The sequence below is a fragment of the Phodopus roborovskii genome, unplaced genomic scaffold (assembly GCF_943737965.1).
Source record: "Phodopus roborovskii unplaced genomic scaffold, PHOROB, whole genome shotgun sequence".
Taxonomy (NCBI): Eukaryota; Metazoa; Chordata; class Mammalia; order Rodentia; family Cricetidae; genus Phodopus; species Phodopus roborovskii.
In genome coordinates this window covers 131,003-152,357 of record NW_026126123.1, presented here as the reverse complement: position 1 = coordinate 152,357, position 21,355 = coordinate 131,003, and the positions used below count along the sequence as shown (strand labels likewise).

At 42.6% G+C, this 21,355-nt stretch overlaps 1 protein-coding gene and 1 pseudogene across 1 annotated transcript in view; one reads left to right on the top strand and one right to left on the bottom strand.

Moving 5' to 3' along the window:
• The window catches only part of Syn1 (synapsin I), a 50,889-nt gene extending 29,745 nt beyond the window's left edge, over positions 1-21,144 (bottom strand). The window contains exons 1-5 of the mRNA XM_051179521.1: positions 20,630-21,144; positions 8,415-8,472; positions 8,227-8,318; positions 7,161-7,317; positions 1,323-1,412 (exon numbers count right to left, since the gene is read on the bottom strand). Coding sequence (XP_051035478.1) covers positions 1,323-1,412; positions 7,161-7,317; positions 8,227-8,318; positions 8,415-8,472; positions 20,630-21,006 — 774 coding nt within the window. The 5' untranslated portion in view covers positions 21,007-21,144. The remainder of the gene's footprint in view (positions 1-1,322; positions 1,413-7,160; positions 7,318-8,226; positions 8,319-8,414; positions 8,473-20,629) is intronic.
• On the top strand, positions 4,685-5,418 carry LOC127218484 (peroxiredoxin-1-like; annotated as a pseudogene).
• Positions 21,145-21,355: the final 211 nt, after the last annotated feature.

Here is a 21,355-nt window from a genome sequence, read left to right as displayed (position 1 = left end):
AAAGACTTATTTATTTATTATGTATACGTGTATCTCTGCAGACCAGAAGAAGGAACCAGACCTCATTACAGATGAGGTTGCTAGGAATTGAACTCAGGTCCTCTGGAAGAACAGCCAGTGCTCTTAACATGTGAGCCATCTTTCTAGCCCCCAGGAGGAATATTTCATAATGTTAGTAACAATTATTTGATTTCCACATGGAATGCAATATGATTCATTATGTTAATTCTGCTAATTCACACTAGAAACATCTTGTAATATTGGTAATAGAGAACAGCATGAAAATAGGATTTAAAAAATATTGGTATCAGTGACTTAATATATGTATCATTAGGAAATTTGTGGTCTCAGTTGACCATCCCTCACCAAAAATCTAAAAGAGAGACTTGGGTCTCTAAGACCTAATGTTAAAGTTACCTGTAAGCCCCACCTGTCCAAGGACCAGGTAACCTCCTGGGATGTTGGGAGTTCTTCGAAAATAACAGCCAAAATACATGGGAAAATACAGTGGCCATATATGTTTGTCCTTAAACAGCCCCTACAACACATGTCTTGTGGCCACTCTGCTGGGAATTTTAGAGGGTGGTCCTGACCAAAGTCCATCCTTGGAAGTATTCATTAAAGCTTGCTTCAAATTTGGCTCAAAATTGTGTAACTTGTTTTTGTCTTGTGGATCTCAGGATTAACGGGTCCCAGGCTAGAGAAATGGCTCAAGGATTACGACCTCTTACAGAGATCTGAGTTTCAGTTTCTAACACCCACATGATAGCTCATAACTATTTGTAACTCCAATATCAGGGGATTTGACACCCTTCTCTGGCCCCCGTGGGCACTGCATGAATGTGGTGCATGCACACTTACAGGCAAAGCACACATATACATAAAACAAAAATAAATACAACTTTAGACTTAAGTTTTTTCAAAATTTAAAAAAATCTGAAATCTGAAGCATTTATGATTTTCAAGCATTTTGGACAAGGGCTACTCAACCTGTATAACAGACTTAATCACAAAGCAACTCCATTCTTCTATACTAGTGGGTTTCAACCTTCCTAAAGCTGTGAACCTTTAATATAGTTCGTCATGTTGTGGTGATCCCCAACCATACAATTATTTTGTTGTTAGTTCATAATTATAATTTTGCTACTGTTATGAACTGTAATATAAATTTCTGGTATGCTACTTCCAAAGGGGTCATGATCTACAGCTTGAGAACCATTACTCTACAGTTCCCACCTGTAGCACTCAGATATACTACCAATACAGCAATTGGTAATACTGCAGTTGTTCTGACTTTTTCCCAGTCTTTCTCCCAGGCTTACCATCTCTTTGTGATTGGGGTAGAAAGTCTGATCAATCAGAGGGAATTCCTCTGTTCCAAGCTTCTTGTGTAGTCGAACCATCTGGGCAAACTAGGAGAACCAGGAGACATATATCAGTGCGTTTCTTACCTCAGAGGAGTTTCTAAACTGGGACCCCAAGTACTAGTTTGGACCTGGAATGTCCTCAAGACTCATGTGTTAAAGCTTTGTTCTCCAGAGTGGTACTGATGTGGGGTGTGTGTGGAAATTTTAAGAGGTGTGACATTGATGGGAGATGTCATTCTGTAAATATGTTTCTCATATTGGTTAATGAATAAAGCACTGTTGGCCAATAGGAAAGCTAGATAGGAGGGACTAGGAGACAAGGAGGAAAGAGGAAGGAGTAAGGAGGAGTCAAGATGGAGAGTCTGGAGAAAGCAGAACCGCCAGCCACCTCTCCCTGGTAAGACCATGTGGAAATACATAGAAATGGATTAATAATTAAGACAGAGCTAGCTGATAAGAAACAAGTAACTGGCCAACAGCATTATATCAAATACAGAGTCTCTGTGTGTTATTTGGGGCTGGTGCGGCGGCAGGACAAGACCGGTGGCGGGCGGAAAAACTTTACTCCCTACATATGGTGCCCACGTGGCTAATAAGAACTTCCACTTAAAATTTAACAAAAGCTTAAAAAGGGGTTTTAGAAACAAAAGAACAGAGACAAGCAAGGTTTCTTGGTAGCAGCATTTTTCTCGGTTGGACTCTGCCTTGTGAAAAACAAGCAGATATTTGCGTGGCTCCTTTAAAGGAGGATTCCTGACTCAGCATAAGCAGCAAAAAACTGCATGGCTTTTAAGAAACTCTGCTAACAATTTATTGGTGTGTATCAGAGCTGGCAATGGCAGTGACCACATCTCCAAGCCAGCAACATGCTGCTTGCTGCCATGTAGACCAAGGCGGTGACCACAGCTCTCACTGCTGGTGGTAAAATAGCCGCCACCATCTTTGATAAACCATGGCTGACACAGCTATGACTTTCATTTTAGCAATGTTGTTGTTTACCAGATAAAAGACTCGTGGCCAGAAAAAGATAAACATTTACAATAAAGACAGATTCATATTAAGAAAAACCTCTAAAGGTTTACAGTGTGTTTTAAAATATACGTAGACATGGGGGAAAATGGTTTTTAAAAGACAGAGAGGACACAGAACTGGGAAGGGACAAGTCCCCCAGACCTCAGGTATAGTGGGGGAGGACAGCTAATGGAAAGAGAAGTAGGAGAAAATGAGAGGGAGGAGAGGAAGGCATATGCGACCAGGAGGATTGAGCCTGGTTAGGAATGGAAAATAGGAAAGAGAGAGAGAGACAGAGACAGAGAGAGAGAACATAAAAGAGGGAGCCAATATTGGTTTGAAGATAAAGTTGAACACAAAGAAAGGTCGAGGGAACTACAAGACTGCTCCCAACTAACAATCTCAGCTTCCGTGGAAAGGCTATCATAAATGCCCTTCCCCCGGAGAGTGAGATCAACAACTAACTTCTCCATGGAGTCCTCAACTAATGCCTGTTGAAAACAGGAGCAAACACCCATACATAAACACTGAGTCAAACTAGAACCCAGAAGCAGATGGAGAGGACAAGACCATGCGGTAGAAGTACATAGAGACAGCTTACCTGAACAAGGAGGAGCTAAGGGCCACTAGACTGATAGCTGGGAAGCCAACAGGGGTCTGACTCGGACCCCCCTGAATATGGGTTTCAGCCAGAAGGTCTGAGCAGTCTAAGAGACCTCAGACAGTGGAGCCAGGATGTATCCCTGGTGCACAAAAGGACTTTGCAAACATATCCCCCATGGAGGGATAACTGCCTTATTCTAGAGATAGGAGAGAAGCCCTAGTCCCTACTTCACAGGACCTGTCAGATCTACATGACCCCAACTGAATGGCATTCCCCTACATATTGTATTGTGGTGGGGGGTTGGGAGGGGAGGGTGTTTAGAGTGCATGGGAGAGGGTAGAGAGGGCAAAAGAGAGGGAAGGAGGGAGGGAAGGCTTGGGGGGAGGGAGGGAGGGAGAGGGAACTGGGATCAACATGTAAAATAATAAAAAAACAAAAAAAAAAAAAAAAAAAAAAAACGCTTTGACTCCAAAATTTAAGTTGAAGAACAAGTTACTGGGGAAAAGTATTTCTATTTTTGTTTCCACAGAAAATGAAAAGATGTGGATTCCTTCCAGACTAATGTGGTTTGATCACACCAGACCGCCTGAAACAGAGTACAAGCTGATCCTACATTCCCAACAGCTGGACAAAACAGCCCTACAGACTACAGCTAGGATATCTGAATCTTCTTCGAATCCCCCAAGACAGCGCCCCTTACCAGCAGGAAGTAGTTTGGAAAGAACGACGCCCAAATTCCCAAATATTGTGTATAAATGTTTGTTTTCATTTAATTGGACTTTGTTATATAAAATTAAATAAAAAATACTCTATATGCATAAAAAAATAAAAATAAAATAAAGTTAAAAAAAAAAAAGACAGAGAGGAAGTGGGTGTGGTGGCACATGCCTTTAATCCCAGCACTTGAGAGACAGAGGCAAGCAGATCTTGTGATTTCAGAGTTAACCTGGTATGCAGAGTAAATTCCAGGACAGATAAGAGTTACACAGACAAACCCTGTCTCAAAAAATAGAAAAGAAACAGAATAATAAAAAAGCCACAAATGGAAAAAATCTGGATACTGTATGGTATTATATTGTCTTTGTATTGTTTGACTGCTGAGGAAACAACAACTGTTAAAGAAAATGCTATTGGATTAATTCAATGTATATATCTTAAAAATGCTTTGATTCCAAAATTTAAGTCTAAGGACAAGTTACTGGGGAAAAGGATTTCTATTTTTGTTTCCACAGAAAATGAAAAACTGTGGATTCCTTCCCGACCAATGTGGTTTGAGCAAGCCAGACCCCCTGAAACAGAGTTCCTGGTGATCCAACATTCAAAACAGCTTGAACAAGGCAGCCTTGTAGACTACAGCCAGGATTTCTGCATCTTCTTAGGATCCCCATGACAGCGCCCCCTGTCAGCAGAAAGCAGTTTGGAAAGAATGATGCCCAAATTCCCAAATAGTGTTTATGTTTGTTTTCATTTAAATGGGGTTGGTTATAAATGGTTAATGACCACAACCAATCTTTTTAAAGATATAAAGGGGATTATGGTATAGATATGAATATTTTGTTTTGGAATGGATTTTCATTTATTGATACAATTTAAGGTCAATTTTGTGATATGTATATTTCTCCTCGTTTAGGTATTGTGTTTATATAGCTCAGTTAGAAATGTAACGTATAGGGGCGTCGTCTTCCTCACTCGCTTAGGTTGTTCCTCTGTCGGAGAGCTGTGACTCGGCCCTGCTGTTAGCAAGTTGTCTTCGGGAAATGCAAAAGTTGGGTATCCTGCCCCCAACTTCAAAGCCACAGCTGTTATGCCAGATGGACAATTCAAAGATATCACCCTAAGTGAATACAGAGGAAAATGTTGTTTTCTTCTTTTACCCCCTTAATTTTACTTTTGTGTGACCCACTGAGATCATTGCTTTCAGAATTTAAGAAACTGAACTGCCAGGTGATTGGAGCTTCTGTGGATTCTCACTTCTGTCATCTGGCATGGATTAATACACCCAAGAATCAAGGAGGATTGGGACCCAGGAACATTCCCTTGGTATCAGATCCAAAGCACACCATTGCTCAGGATTATGGTGTCTTAAAGGCTGATGAAGGTATCTCTTTCAGGGGCCTTTTTATTATCGATGATAAAGGTATCCTTCGACAGATCACTATAAATGATCTTCCTGTTGGCTGATCTGTGGATGAGATTCTGAGACTAGTCCAGGCCTTCCAGTTTACTGACAAACATGGTGAAGTGTGCCCAGCTGGCTGGAAACCTGGTAGTGATACCATCAAGCCTGATGTCCAAAAGAGCAAAGAATATTTCTCTAAGCAGAAGTGAGCACTTGGGGCCATTTTTCTGCCAGGCTGCACCAGAAAACTCTTATACTCTGTTCATGCTTAAACACAAAACAAAATGTGTGATCCAAAACATGCCTTTCCTACAGTGCTGGGGCAGTTAGCCTTTCTTCCATTATTGGGAATGGCCTGTGCTGTGTTGTGGGTAGACTGAACACCTGTTTCAGAAATCAACCTGTTCTTTTTTTAGTGTCTTATTAAATTTGAACTCCGAGAAAAAGAAATGTAACGTATAATTTAGTACAAATTATAGATAGATAATAGTCAAAACTAATAGTTAAGTTAGTTAGGTTTTCAAGATACACAGAGATGTATTTCAGATGGATAGGCAGTCTTCAAACCTTTCAAAGACCTACAGAATATGGCATTTAAAATGGTTTAGGGTTTTTCTTGACCATGAGACATACATGCTCCTGGCAACACTACCTGTGTCAGAAAGAAAGATGGACATTGAAGAAACACGTTATGCAGTTTGCTTTCAATATGGCAAGACTAGCCATTTGGACAAGATACTGCTCTTGTCTGGAGTGTTTGACTTTATGCTGTATAAACTGGACATGCAGGACCCACAGAAAAGTGACTGCTGATTCAAGATGGATATTGCTACAGAGTTCCTGCTTCATGGAAGAGTCTGCCAGACAGTCTGAAGGACACAAAGGAAAGTGACTGACAAACTGCCAATACAAGAAGACAGTTTAAAGTTTTCTGCTTTGCTGAAGAGTCTGCCAGACACACTGTGGCCATTAGGCTGAAGATGGAACATTACAGAAGAACTTCAGGTGACTGAGCAGGCACGATGTCTCTGTCATTTCTAGAGTTTATATATTATCCTTCTGTGGGCTTTGATGGAGTTGAAGACAGAGAGTTATGGTTATAGTTTCCTTAGTTAGGCTTAAAGATAAGTTACATATAGGACTTAGGACTCACAAAGATAGGATAGATGATGAAATATTTTCTTAAATCTTGCTAAATGTTAATGGACTAAATATTGTTAACTGTGATTCTTATTTGATAACTGTTGTGTGATATATTTTGCTATGTTAAGGTTAAAACCCTTCTTTTTATTTTAGACAGAAAGGAGGAGATGATGGGAGATGTCATTCTGTAAATATGTTTCTCATATTGGTTAATGAATAAAGCACTGTTGGCCAATAGGAAAGCTAGATAGGAGGGACTAGGAGACAAGGAGGAAAGAGGAAGGAGTAAGGAGGAGTCAAGATGGAGAGTCTGGAGAAAGCAGAACCGCCAGCCACCTCTCCCTGGTAAGACCATGTGGAAATACATAGAAATGGTTTAATAATTAAGACAGAGCTAGCTGATAAGAAACAAGTAACTGGCCAACAGCATTATATCAAATACAGAGTCTCTGTGTGTTATTTGGGGCTGGTGCGGCGGCAGGACAAGACCTGTGGCGGGCGGAAAAACCTTACTCCTTACATGACATAAGATGTTTTAGGTTGTTGTTAGGGGGTACTCTCAAAAGGAAGTATAGCTCCCTGGCTTCCTCCTCTTTCTTTCTTTACTTTTTAGTTCTGTGCCACAAGAGAGGGAGCTTTGCTTTGTTCCACTGTGCACTTCCATCATGATACCCTGTCTTGCCTCAAGCCCAAAGCAAGAGGGTCAATATATCATGAATTGAAACTTTGAAAACTGAGCTAAAATAAACCATTTCTTATTGTGAGTTAATTACCTTAAGTATTTGTTACAGTGCTATAAAACTAACTCACATATTAAGCTTTCAAATATGCTTACTTCCCAAAAGAGAGTGGTTCCAGATTCCCACATGTATCTATGAGCAATTCCATCTCCAGTAGAACTCTTCTTGTCACTTACCACCCAGGGTTTGTCACAGAAGTTGTAGACAGAATGCAAAGAGTTAACACTGGGGATCCCAGCATACTGCAGCCCAATGACCAAACTGCGGTAGTCTCCATTGCGAGCCATGCTGAAGGCATGCTGGCGGATCAGCACAAAGTCTGGCTTCAGAGACCTGGGTTAGGGACAAGGATAGGTGTTGAGGGGGGCACCCTCACTAGCCAGAAAGTTTCCCACTACTCTTTTGAGTTTCTAAGTATTTATAGCTTCTGGAAATTGCAAAATGTTTTCTTCCCTCTGCCCATATGCACAAGCTGGTCCTTCTGCCTGGATTATTGTTCCCACCCTTTCCCCATCTGGTGATTGATTCCTTCTCCGACTTTCCTATCTGCTGAAGTTCAGCTTGCAGCTCTACCCACTGAGCTCTGGCATATCCCTGGTCACAGGGTCTCAGATTCCCAGTTGTCTTCCAAGTATGCTGCTCAGAATAGACCGTAGCCCCAGGGGATATGTGAGCTCTTCCCTTTGCCTGCAATATTTCCCCCAGCATACCTACAGGAATCTCTCCTTCCCCTTCTTCAGGACATTCTTAACTGTTTCTTGTGCTACCTGTCCACCCTATCCAAACTGCAATCCCCATTATCATCCAACAAGCCCCACATCTGCTTTACTGTTCTGGGCTTTGCTTTGTGATTTTACATTTTCTAATTATCTGTTCATGAAACAAGTTAAGGGCAGTCAGGTTTTATATTTTTGCGGGAGTATTTTGTTTACTACTAGGTCACTCAGCATGTAGAAGAGCTCTTGGCATACAGCAGGTGCTAAATAAATATTGGTCATTGTCAAGTGCTGAGGACTGCACCTAGCATGAAGTAGATGATTAACAAATATTTATTGAATGAACAATTGAAAAGTTTCCTTGTAGCCTGCTGGCTATTAGGCGCCCCCCCCATGGCCATTTAGGAACCACCCCCCATCACATGCTGCACCAAAGATTTTGCTCACTGAAGCAAAACTCTTCCCCAGTTATAAGGGAGTCCTTTATACTTTTACCATAACACTAGTGTGCCTCTTTCATGCTCACCTCACAACTTTGACCCCATTCCGAAGAACTTCCATATCTACAGAGAATCCACCATTGGCATGAGCCACAAGATTGAGATCAGAGAATTCAGCCTGGAAAAGACAAAAAAAAAAAAAAATCAGTAATTTGCCCACATCAGGTAAGTGAAGCCCAGAAAATGGAGTTCCAAGCCCATCTGCTCAACTTACTTGCTCTACTTTAATGTCAGTTTCTCCATGGATCTTCTTCCCTTTGAAGTATTTGGCCCTGGAAAGAAATACAGGAGGGTAAACCTATCAGTGCTCAGATCTCAGGCATGAAGACCATATCTCCGCTGGTCCTTGAAGTGTTTTCCCTTTCAATGCTGGTACAGAAATCACATAATACTTTAAAATGGTAATAGTTTGTAAATTTTAATTGACAATACTCAGTGAATAATAAAGCCTGTTGTAATCTCTGTGGAAGTATGTAAAGGACATTATGAGCTGTGTTCTTAAATTATAGAGAGCAGGCATGTCCCCAAATATGGTATCTTATGACATTGCTATTCTAAATATTTCAGTAAAAGCTTTGGGAAATGAATGGTGCTGTGTCACTTATAATAGACTTTGAATTGCATGGAGGTCTGTAAATGACCACAAACCTCAGAGAGGATAAATACATGATATGTGCCTGTATGAATCTTGGTACTTGTGTCTTCAGGAGCTCAACTTGTCCCTCTTCTCTCTCCTTCACTATGAAGCACACCTTGACCATGGGTATCATCTGCTATGGGGGACTCAACAGCTATGGGTGAACACTTGCATTTGAACAGGAGCAGCCAGTTGACAGTGCAGGCTGCAGTTGGTTATAAAGAAGCTGTAGCCAGCAATGATGGGGAAGGGAGGAATGCACCCGAGGATGAGGGAAAGCCACAAGAAGAAGAGCAGGAGCAGCAGTAGTAGGCACATCACAAATTTCTTTGTGATTGTCTCTATCCCCACCCCAGCTAAGCTCAGCTTCCAGCAGCTTCCTCTCCCAGGCTCAGGATTCCTACCAGACAGGTTTTTTTTTTTTTTTTTCTTTTTCTTTCTTTCTCTCTTTCCTCTCTCCTTTTTTTTTTTTTTGTTATTATTTTTTGGTTGTTTTTTTGGAGACAAGATTTCTTTGTGTAGCCCTGGCTGTCCTGGAACTCACTTTGTAGATGACGCTGGCCTCGAACTCACAGAGATTCACCTACCTCTGCTGGGATTAAAGACATATGTCACCACTGCCCAGGCCAAATAGGCTTCTTCACAGAAGCTCCAGTCAGGATTTTCATGGAAGGGGGATGAGACAAAGAGACTCTTTTAGTTACACTGGTCACTAGCTTGTACATACTCAGCAACTCTTGTCATAAATACACTGCACAAATGGCTCCTATTGGCTTCACTGGTGTGAAATACTCAAGAACAGCTGTTTCCTTTCCCCTTTTGTGTGTGTACTGTCTCTTTTGATCTTTCTGTCCACCACATCTGTGTCTCTATTTCCCTCCCTCCATCCTTCCCTCTCTCTCTCTGTGTCTCCCCCCCCCCGTGTGGTGTGTATCTGTCTGTCTGTCTGTCTGTCTGTTTGTTTGTCTCAGTTTGTTTTTTACAATAAGTGTACTAGCTACTATAGTGTTCTGCTAAGGGTCTTCTTTGGAGCCAACAAGTCTTGGTCCTTTTGAAAGTTCATGACTTTGTTTCCACTGAGAATTCTCTTCTGCTACAGGCAACTGCCTTCGCCAAGGTGACACCTAATTTTCCTTCCTTCCTTCCTTTCTTTTTTCCTTCCCTTCTTTGAGACAAGGTCTCACTTGTAACCCTGGCTGTCCTGGAACTTGTGTATATCAGGCTGGTCTTGAACTCACAGATATCTGCCTGCCTCTGCCTCCTGAGTGCTTGGATTAGAGGTATGAGCCACCAAGTCCAGAAACAGTTAATTTCTTGAACTTAGCTCCTGACCTATTTCTGGTCTTAAAGTGGATATGAAGGTGTGCTGGCTAATTTTAATGTCAACTTGACCAAGCTAAAGTCATCAGAGAGGAGGAAACTTCAATTGAGGAAATGTCTCCTTATGATTGGGCTGCAGGCAAACCTGTAGGTCATCTTCTTAATTAGTGATTGGCGTAGGAGGGCCCAGTTCACTACCCCTGGGCTAGTGTTCCTGGGTTCTATGAGAAAGCAGGCTAGTTTTTGTGCACTCTTTGCTTTTGCTATGTTTGTTGAGCATGGCCAACAGTGCCGAGTGCCTGTCACCAAGCCTCAGAAAATTGAGGAAATCCAGAAATTTCTGCTCACAGCCCAGCAGAAGGATGAAAATTCCATCAAGATCAAGAAGAACAAGGAGGCCTGGCAGTGGTGGCTTGTGCCTTTAATCGCAGAACTGGGTGGGGGAGGGGACAGGGGTGGTGGTGGTGGTAAAGGCAGGAGGATCTCTGTGAGTTTGAGGCAGCCTGGCCTACAAAGTGAGTTTCAGGACAGCCAGGGCTGTTACACAGAGAAAGTCTGTCTCAAAAACAAACGAAAAACAAAGGAAGAGGACAGTGTCAAGTTCAAGGTTCACTGTAGCAGATACTTTTACATTCTATTCATCACAAACAAGGAGAAGGCAGAGAAGCTTGAACTCCTTGTGTGGCAGTGAAGGAGTTGAACTGAACTAGACTTCTGCAATTGGCTATTAACAAGAACTCTGAAAAGTTAAAAAAAAAAAAATAGAAAGAAATAAGGGAAGAAGGCCAAACAGCTACAGGGAGCAAGCCAGTAAGCAGCACTCTTCCATAACCTGCCCTCTTTGAATTTCTATTCTGACTTCTTTCAATGATGGACTACAATATGGAAGTGTAAGCCAAATAAACCCCTTCCTTCCCAACTTGCTTTTAGTCATGGTGTTTCATCACACCCATGATAACTCTTTAAGTCAGAAGGGTAGCTTTGCTGACTCTAAAGGGGCATCTCAGCTCCAGAGCACCCCCTAGGAACAGCTGAGGCCTCTGACTTGATGATGGCCTAGACTCTTCTTTGCTCAACTCTATATACTTTTTACAGTGTTGATATAAAAGGCATAGCCGTAGGCCTTCTGCATGAAAACTCTCTGCCTCTCCAGTCTGTTGTTCTATGAAGCCAACGTGTAACACTGGGCCATAGGTAGGAGTCAAACTACAGAAGAAGACCCTTAACATGATTCTGTAGCTGGGTCATTCAGCACTCAGTTGGAAGTGAGCATCCTTAGTGGCAGAAGATGTAGTACAGACAGCTTATAATATACTGCAGTCACATAAATTCCTCTGTAGCAGGACCAGTTTGTGCTGCAAGGAGATGCCATATTATTGGGCAGGCCCTATGACACTGGAGGTCAGTGGCAAAAGATGGAATATGGTATTTTTTTTTCTTGAGTAGTGAAGAGTGACACAACTGGCCCCTGGTGTTTGGGAGCAGCAGTGACTTTTCCTGATGATGGACTGCAACCGGAATCTGGTGGAGGAAAGTGAAGCAGCTGGTAAAATATCCTTGACACTTGACAGATGTGAGGGAAATGGTAACCAGATTGGGGTAACTGCTTGTTAAATGACAATGGTTAACTGCAGACAGATACAATACACTGACAGTGAATAACTGCCAATTCAAGGCAAAATGTGAAAGGCAGAGGATGCCCCTTTTTAAAGAAAACTTGATCTGCTGCCAGAGAGCAGACAGAAGGGAGGATCAGGCTCAGGATTTAAGTATAGTGGATAGGACACGAGGTTTGGGAAAAGGATGCCCTTCTGTATGCTATGAATATATGTTTCTCTTATTGGTTGATAAATAAAGCTGTTTCAGCCAATGGACAGGCAGGATTTAGCCAGGTGGGAAATCCAAATAGGGATAGAGACAGGAGTCAGATAGATGCCAAGTGGCTACCAGGAAGATTGGATGCTGGGTATTCTCCGGTAACTTAAGACCATGTGGAGATACATAGATTAATAGAAATGGGTTAACAATTAAGAGAGAGCTAGCCAATAAGAAGCCTGAGCCATTGACCAAACAGTTTATAATTAATGTAAGTCTCTGTGTGTTTATTTGGGACTGAATGGCCACAGGACCAGGAGGGACAGAAACTTCCATCTACAGATAAAAGCAGGTAAACATCCTGAGCCACTTGAATCCACTATAACAGCTAAAGCAGTCTACTCACTTTTATTACATAGAAACCTTCCTTCTAGAGGATCAGAGTTGAATGCCATCTTCAGCTACATAGCAAGTTTGAGGCTGTTGTAAGCTACATGAGATCCTGTTTCACAAACCCCTGTGGGAAACAAACAAAACCACACCAAAACACCACCCACTTTATGAAGCACTGACTGTCAGCTTTACATTTTGTTGGTTTCTTGGCTAAAAACTAAACTGATTACATTTTTGTTTGTTTTTCAATACTAAAGGAGATGGTGAAAATACTGGAAACTGTTCTTGGTGTTCAGTAAAGTTTACTTTAAATTAGTATATGTACAAATCATTGTTGATTTTTTTTTATTGTGTTCTACAGGTAAGATGATTTTCCCATTTTGTCAGTTTGTCAGCATCCTTTCTATGTATTGATGTATTTGTGAACTTGTTTTTTTTTTGGGGGGGTACATGTGAATTTTTGTGAAGGCCAGAGATCCATGTCATGTGTTACCTCTTTCCACCTCACTTTTTGGTACACAATTTCTCACTGAATACGGGCCTTACAAGACTGTATGGCTGGCAGGCCTCAGTGATTATCCTGCCTCCCTCTCTTGCCAGCACTAGGACTGAGCTACTCTGCTGGGCTTTTCTGGTACAACAGATCTGAGCTCAGGTCTCCAGCTGCACCTAAGTTCCATACTGAACTATCTCCACTATCTCCCAGTTCTACCCGCCTTTTTCTTACTACACGGCAGCTTGCCAGTTGGTGGATGAACACAGAATCTCCAGACTGCATGTCTTCCAGGGATTTCCCCTGGCTGACTGCTCCCACATGTAATCCAACAGACTGAAGGAAGGCGTTTTCAAACCCTGTTTATTACATCTGCCTCTCTGCATAAGACCCGCCTTTCCACATGTACCACTGTGGTGATTCTGCCATATTACTGTCTGTCCTTGGCCCCTTCCTTGCAGCTCACTCAAATCGTCTTAAATAACTCTTGTAATGGGAGATGCCATTATGTATATATGTTTCTCATACTGGTTAATGAATAAAGCACTGTTGGCCAATAGGAAAGGAGATAGGAGGGACTAGGAGACAAGGAGGAAAGAGGAAGTGGTAAGGAGGAGTCAAGATGGAGAGTCTGGAGAAGGAAGAACCGCCAGCCGCCTCTCCCTGGTAAGACCATGTGGAAATACATAGAAATGGGTTAATAATTAAGACAGAGGTAACCGATAAGAAACTAGTACCTAGCCAACAGATTATATCAAAAAAAAAAAAAAAAAAAAAAAAAAAAAAAGAAACCTTCCTTCTAATGAGGACAATACAAAAGGCCTTGAATGAAGCAGGTATCTTAGTCAATGCCTACCTTGCTCAGGATCTATTCCCAATTACTACCCTGGAAAACTGACCAATAACTAGATGCTGCTCATAGTGAATCCCCTGAACCCAGAGACACCCTAAGGTTCATTTCCATGGCTGACCCCAGGGAGATAACAGCTATTGCAGAGAAATGCAAATAGAAGCCTTTGATATGTCACCTTCATACCCTTACCAAAGTGTCAGGACTGGGGGTATAACTCAGTGGCAGAACCCTTGCCTAATATGCATATTGTCCTGGGTTTCAACCCCAGCACTGGAAAAAAAAAACAGAACAAAACAACAGTAAATTGAAAGCAATGCTACATATATTCTGGAGGAGATGGTAGAAAATGGGGCCATTCAGAAACATCCCTAGAGGATGCAAGGGCACTGGTCTCATCATTTCTTCACTGAATTAATCAGTTGTGTCTCTGAGGAGACTGAACAGTTCCAAAGAATTCTTGTAGACTGCTCCAAACCCATATGCAACTACCATGCTGGACATGTCCTCATTATTATAGATTAATACAGCATCAAGCATGGCTGGCAGCTATCAATTTGGCAAATGTAATTCTTCAATTCTGATTATAAAAGAGGACCAGAAACAGTTCATGTGGCTCTGGCATATTTGTCGATGGTTGTTCCATAGGGCTATTTTCTTTCTTTCAACCTACATTATAATATAGTCCGATGGAATCTGGACCATCTGGACATCCCACAGAATATCACACTGGGCCACTATATCAGTTGCATACTGATTATGCAAGATGAATAAGAAATGGCTAACATATTTATTTGATAAGACACATATGATCTGAGGTGGGAATGGTAGCACAGCACTCAGAGGCCTAAAGCAGGAGGATCACGAATTTGAGGTCAGCCTAGGCTACCTAGTAAGTTACAGGTTGTTCTGGGTTACATAGTAAGATCATGTCTCTCATGAGCTTGAGAGGGCAGGAGAGAAATCATTTAAAGACCCAGGTACCTATCATATTAGTAATATTTTTAGGGAACCCAGTGAACAAAAAGCATGCCAGGATAACACTTCCACAGAATATAGCAAACCTTTGCATTTCATGGCCTCTGCTATGAAAAAAGACAGCAGGCAGGCTTCTTTAAAGTTGTGGAAGCACCATGTTCTACATCTGGACCTATGTTTCAGGTGACATGTAAAGTTGTCAGCTCTGAGTAGGGATAAGGACATAAAAGGACTCTTTGGCAGATCAAGGATATGGTACAAACAGTTTTGCCATCTAAGCCATTTGACCTGGTAAGTCCTCTGATACCAGGGGTGTCAGTAGTGGAGATGGATTCAGTGTGGAGCCTATGAGAAGCCTAAGTATGAGACTCTCAGGGTTCTGGAGCTTGGCCATGCCATCTGCGGTAGTGGTTTAGATACCTTTGTGGTTGATGTATTTGAGATAGGGTTTTACTTTTTAGCACCATCTGTTTTGGGACTTGCTATGTAGCCCAGGATGACATCAAAGTACTGATCCTTTTACTTTAGCCTCCTGATCTCAGATTGCAGGAAAGGGCCACCCAACATGCCTGGCTAAATTATATGCTGTCTGAGAAACAGATTCCACTGCAGCATTTCTCTCTGATAGAGACAGAATGCTTGACAACAGGACACCAAGTGGCTGTGCACCCAAAACAGCTCATTATGAGTTGAGTGAGGCCACACCCACAAAGTAATAAAATCAGATTTTTTTGAGGGGGGGCAATGTTGAGTAGCTTGTCTGGTTGCTCAGAGGCCAAGAAGAAAAATGACTGGAAGATCTCGACAAGGAGATCTAAGGTAGAGAACTGTATGTGAACATATGGGAGTGGGCAAAAAGGGAGGAGTGAAGATATCTGTACTGTGTGATAACACCCACTAGGCTTCATCCTTCATGGAAGTGGTACTAGGCAACCAAGTAGATAGGATGAGTCAGCCAGATGATGTCAGCCAGCCTTTAACAAACCATCCCAGTGCTAGCAGATGGGTGCACGAATGAAATGGCAAAAGCAGCAGAGATTATATATATACACATATACATACATACAAACATACATACATATATATATATATCTTCCAGTCTTCCAGCAAGAGAGATCAACCACTGAATCTTTGATATGACACCATACCTCAAGACTAGCCAGCCACTTGAGACAAGCTGACTGCATTGGGCTTCTATGTTGGAAAGAACAGTGATCCACTTTGACTAGTAGTTTTCATATATGGTTTGCCTTTTCATTTTCAGACCAAGACTAGCAAGTACCACTGTCCAAGGTTTTAAATGATACCTGATTTCCAGCAGCATGGGGTCTCATATAACATTTCAGCAAACAAAAGTACACATGTCATAACAAAGTAAAGGAAGGTAAAGAGGTGCAAAAGTGGTTCCATAACACACCACCCAGATGCTGCTGGCCTGTAAGAATGAAGCCATAGGTATAACCTCATTTTAGAGATGATACCATGCAAGAATGGGCATTACTTTCCTAAAGGCAGTGCAAACCCTCAGTCCATGACCATTGTATATGCTGTTCTTCTAATAGGTAGAGCACATGAGTCTGGGAAGTCAGAGGTCACAATGGGAATAGCTCAGCTTACCATCAATCCCAGTGATCCACTTTTAGAATCTGTGCTTCCTGTTCCCTCAGGGTTCTGCAAGGTTAGAGGTCCTGGTTCTCCAAGGGGGGGACACTGCTACCAGGGGACATAGCAAGAATCCCATTAAACTCTAAGCTAATATCAACACCTGGACACTTCAGGTTTCTTTTGATAAGTAAAGAGAAGTCACTAGCAGAAGAATGTAACATTGATTGCTAGGAAGGAGGCGGTAGAGTTGCTGGTACACATTGGGGACAGTAAGGAGCAGATTTGGCACCCAGACCATCAACTTTGACATCTGCTGGAACTCCTTGTTCAGCTTTCATGGTATATAGACAAGGATGAAGCCAGAGTCCGAGTCAGGTGTGGGGACACTGGCTCAGGGATCCTTCAAAGATGAAGGAATGGATCACCCACCAAGTAAGCCACTGAGACCAACAGAGGTGCTAGCTGAAGGTGAAGGGTCTGTCTCCAGGGAAGTCTATCTAAGAAAAGAAGCCACAATAAGAAACACAGTTTACATAACCCACTATATACTTATTTACATAATAACTCATGCTGTACACACACACACACATACACACTATGTAAGAGCCACATGTTTTTATGACAAACGGGATTCAGATATGCCTTATATAACATATAGTACATAAAATATACACTATACATGTCTCTAGGATGTATACTAGAATATACATAAGTATACATATATAATTGGAATTAGAGTTTCAGTTTGTCATAGTAATCTATCACTTGGGAGATGGATGACAGGATCATGAGTTTGAAGCCAGCCTAGGTCACATAGCAAGGCTCACTCTCAAAAAAATTTTTGGTAATTACTATATGCAAAGCAGTTTTGTATTTCCTGTTCTATTTTATTTCATTTTGTGAAGGAAATCCTATACTTAATAGATGCATTATACAGTATAAAGTCATTATGTAGCACAAGCAATATGTAGTCTATATCATATATAATATATAGTATACATATTGTATATATTATTGGAATAACAGTCTTATTACATAATTGCTTACTATGTAAAATATACTCTGTTCTCTATTTTCATTATTTTGTTTTGTAAAGAAAGTAGAATGCTGGTCATGGGCAATAGGTGACTTACAGATTGAAAAACACTGGGCAAAATTATTTCTAAAAAGTAGAGATGGGGCAGAGTGTAGTGGCACATGCCTGTGAATCCTAGCTCTTATAAGGAGGATGCAGCAAAATCACAGGTCAAGAGTCAAGGCCAGCCTAGGCTACATAGGGAGACCATGCCTCAGAACACTTAAAAAAAATTAAATCCTCTCAACTTAGAGGATGCAACTTCAAAGCATGGAGGCTTAGGGAAAAAGAAGGGTAGTGAAGATTGCAGAGATGGCTTTAGGCCATACACAGGCATGCATTTATCACAAAATTTTAAAATTCCTCTTTTATTCCAACTTGAAATCCTCAAAGCTTTATAGGTTCTGAAAGTCTGCAATTTCTCTGTTCCCACATTGAGCCTCATATACTTAGGCTCTCTCCTATCAATGTCACTATATACCTAGAAGACACTAAATGAATATTTTCCAATTTGTCTAGAGGAAAGAGACTGAAGAAGCTGTTGGAATAAATGGGGGCTTCTGAGATGCTGAGGGAGAGTCTTTTGCTGATTTCAGTAAGTACTCAATAAATGTTTGCTGGAGATTAGAAGAAAAATTAGAAGGCATTCGATTGCAAGTTACAGAAAGGGGAATGGGCACCAACATTTATTTGACAAACAGGGGGAAACAGCAGTTAAATAATCCATCTGTAGGGTTGGAGCAGATTAGGAACATCTACCAATATGTAATACAGGGCTCATTAACGTTTGCTTAGTTCAATGAAGCAAATGGAGCCAAAATGACAGTGCCCTGGGGAACAGTTAATAGTGAAAGAATCATGAACTGTGCTCAATACACATTTTAAGGGTTGCTGGAGGAAAAGTCAAACAGCCTGCTGCATCAATGAGAATGTGGTTACCTGGACAGAACACAGCAAGAGAATAAGTGCTTTTTTGGATTGATGGGTGAGGGGGAAGAACTGCTGGAGAGGTACCTACATAGTGTGTGGGGGACAGGATCTCCTTAGAATAATGGGGGAAATTGGATTTCGAGATGTTGTTAAAAAGTATACAAATTGTGCACATTTAATGCTTACAGGAATAAGTAGGAAAATTCTAGGAAATTCAGGTAGTGGGTGGGATGAGAAGAAAGGGGAGCTGAGGGAGGGTTCTTCCTAGTATAGAGAAGTGGTTAACAAATGCATCCTCCATTCTATTACATAGAAAGTATACAATAAATATCTGTAGAATGGATTAAAGGGCTTAAATAGAAAGGATGGTGTGTCAAGGGCCTATGAGGGAGAGGTGATTAAACTAGTAAACAGATGGTACTCAATAATTTTGACTGAAACAAATTTCTGGGGTGTGACTTCTTAAGGAAGTGGCAGGAACTTCCAGAAACCTGGAAGCAGGAGACTGGGGATAACTCATAAAATTGATTCTTAGTAAGTGTAGACTGGCTTAAATACAATACTAGTCTTGGTGTATGGGCTTAAGGTTGGGGAGTGAAAATTCTAGGGGGCATTAAAGCTAATGGGAAAGGGGTAATTCTTATATAGCAGGTTCTGGGTTAATTGGAGGAAAGCTTGGAGGACAGGTTTTGTGGTTGAGACAGGTTTTCCAAGGGGTTAATGAAAGGAAATGTACTCCCCATACACAACAGGTACTAAATTGGTGCCGACTGCATCCACTACTAGTAAAGGTAGCTGAAGAGGAGGCATAAGCACACAGAAGATACCCTAAATGCTCACCGGAGCCACGGGAGGAAAGGTCTTTGGAGGAAGGTCATCAGACTGGAGCTCAAAGAGAACAAGAAATCAGTGGTCACTGACTATTCACAAATGACCTTTGGTGAGAAAGGCTAGGGATGAATCCAGAATTATTTGATAAATATGCACCAGTTCTTGGAGGAAAAGCCCCATGGAAAGGGGAAGGAGGTGAAGAAACTTGAACTAGGCAAGCACAGTTCTTTTATGCAAGGAAGATTTTTGTGGAAAAGGTAAAGAGCAGGTGCTCCATAAATGCTCTAAGGAGGAACTAAAAGAAAAGCCTTTTGCAAAAGTGACCCAAATGGTACCCATAGCAATTGTTAAATATTTGAGTACTGGATTAACTCTTGTCATAGACCTTTGTGGAAAGATCTTTGGCTGAGTCATGCAAAGGTGCTCAGTACATGCTGATGGAAGCCCCCCGAAGGAAAAGGCATTGGATAAATGCTTGGGAGTGGGATATACAGCTGACACTCAACAGATGCTTGCTGAATCTACTAATGGAAAGAACCTTTAGACAAGGCTCACATTTTAGGGAAACGATCAATACTGAATGGATCCACCAAAGGCATTTGGAAAAGTGTCTGGAGAACAGGAGATATAGGAAGCACTTGATACACGTCATCTAGGTTCATTATAGGAAAAGGTCATTGAGGAGAGACTAGCAGTGAATCACACACAGAAAGCTTGAAAATGTTCCCAGAATTCACACTTGGAAAACGATCGTTTGGGGTAGGTTTAGGGATGGTTGGTACACGTCAAGCATTTAGTGCCTCTTAGATCCTTCAGATAATGACCCTTCAGAGCACGCACCTAAACTTGGAATGCGTAGAAGGCATTCAGTCAAGGTTCATAGCATCCTTTAGAGGGAAAGCTTGTGTTGAGAATCGGGTGCAATACACAACAGGCACTATTCAATTACTGTTTACAAACAGATTTGAAAGGCCTTTGAAGGTGCTTTCTGGGGTGGGACACATCATCAACTGGATATGTGTTCACAAGATTCATTAGAGAGAAGGCCTAAGGGCAAGGGGTGAGGATAACAGAGCATGAAACATGCTCAGGGAAGTCATTAAAGGCAAAGACCCCAAGGGAAGGGTTCTTCAGTGAGGTATACTGCAGGTACTGAATAGATGTTTACAAGACTCAGTAGGGAGGAGGCCTTCCAGGCAAGAGTTGGGCAGAGGTAGGTCACATTTGGCCTTTGAAAGCTTTCTGTACATATTGAAGCCAAAGACTTTCGGGAATGAGGATTAGGGAAGAGGTATAGGCAACAGATAATTGCTTCTTGTACCCATTTTAGTTTGGGGGAGGTAAAAGCAGAGCTTAAAGGAAGGGTTGAGCATAAATCATTAAGAGGAAGTAATTGGGAGAAGAGTCAGATTCCAGGCACACAAGTGGCACTCTATAATTGCTCATTCACTGTAGAAACATCTGGGGACCCAGGCTCTCGAGGAGGTGCAACAGCAGCTTACCAGTCGGTGTGCGGCTCGTCGATGACCAGCAGCACCCTGGCGGCGACGCCCCCGCGGCCTGCACCCCCAGAGCCGCCGCCCACCTGCTCGCTGAAGGTGGCAGCTGCAGCTGCTGTGGTCTGTTTGACCGCATTGGACAGTGATGAGAAGAAGCCACCGCCCCCCGAGGACCCGGGACTAGGGGCTGCTGAAGAGGCAACTGGCGCGGCCGTGGAGGCCCTCTCAGCAGTGGCGGTCACGGAGCCGGGTGTGGCCCCAGGGCTGGCGGCCGAGGGTGGAGGCGGAGGTGGCTGTGGGCGCTGCAGATCTGTCATGTACCCATTCGGCAGATTGGCCATGAAGTTGCTGTCAGACAGGCGGCGCCGCAGGTAGTTCATGGTGGCGGCTTGGGGCAGAGGGTCCAAGGAGCTGTGGGTCCGTGGGCCGCGGGGACGCAGCGCGAGGGGCCCAGGAGCACGGCAGCACTCTCGGGCACGACGCGACTCCTCTGCTGCCCGCCGCAGACTGAGGCAGCACTGAGGCTCAGCCGCCGCAACGTGTATGGTCGCACCCGCAACCCCCTATCTCGAGCCTCCCGTGGTGCGGTCCGACTGGACCCACGGCGGCACGGACGCGACCAAGGCGGCGGGGAAGGGGAGTTTGGGGAGGGCTGGCGAGTGACGTCAGCCTGCCCTGGGTGCTGGGGAGGTGGTGGCGCGCGCGGCAGCGGGGGCGAAGGCTCTGTCC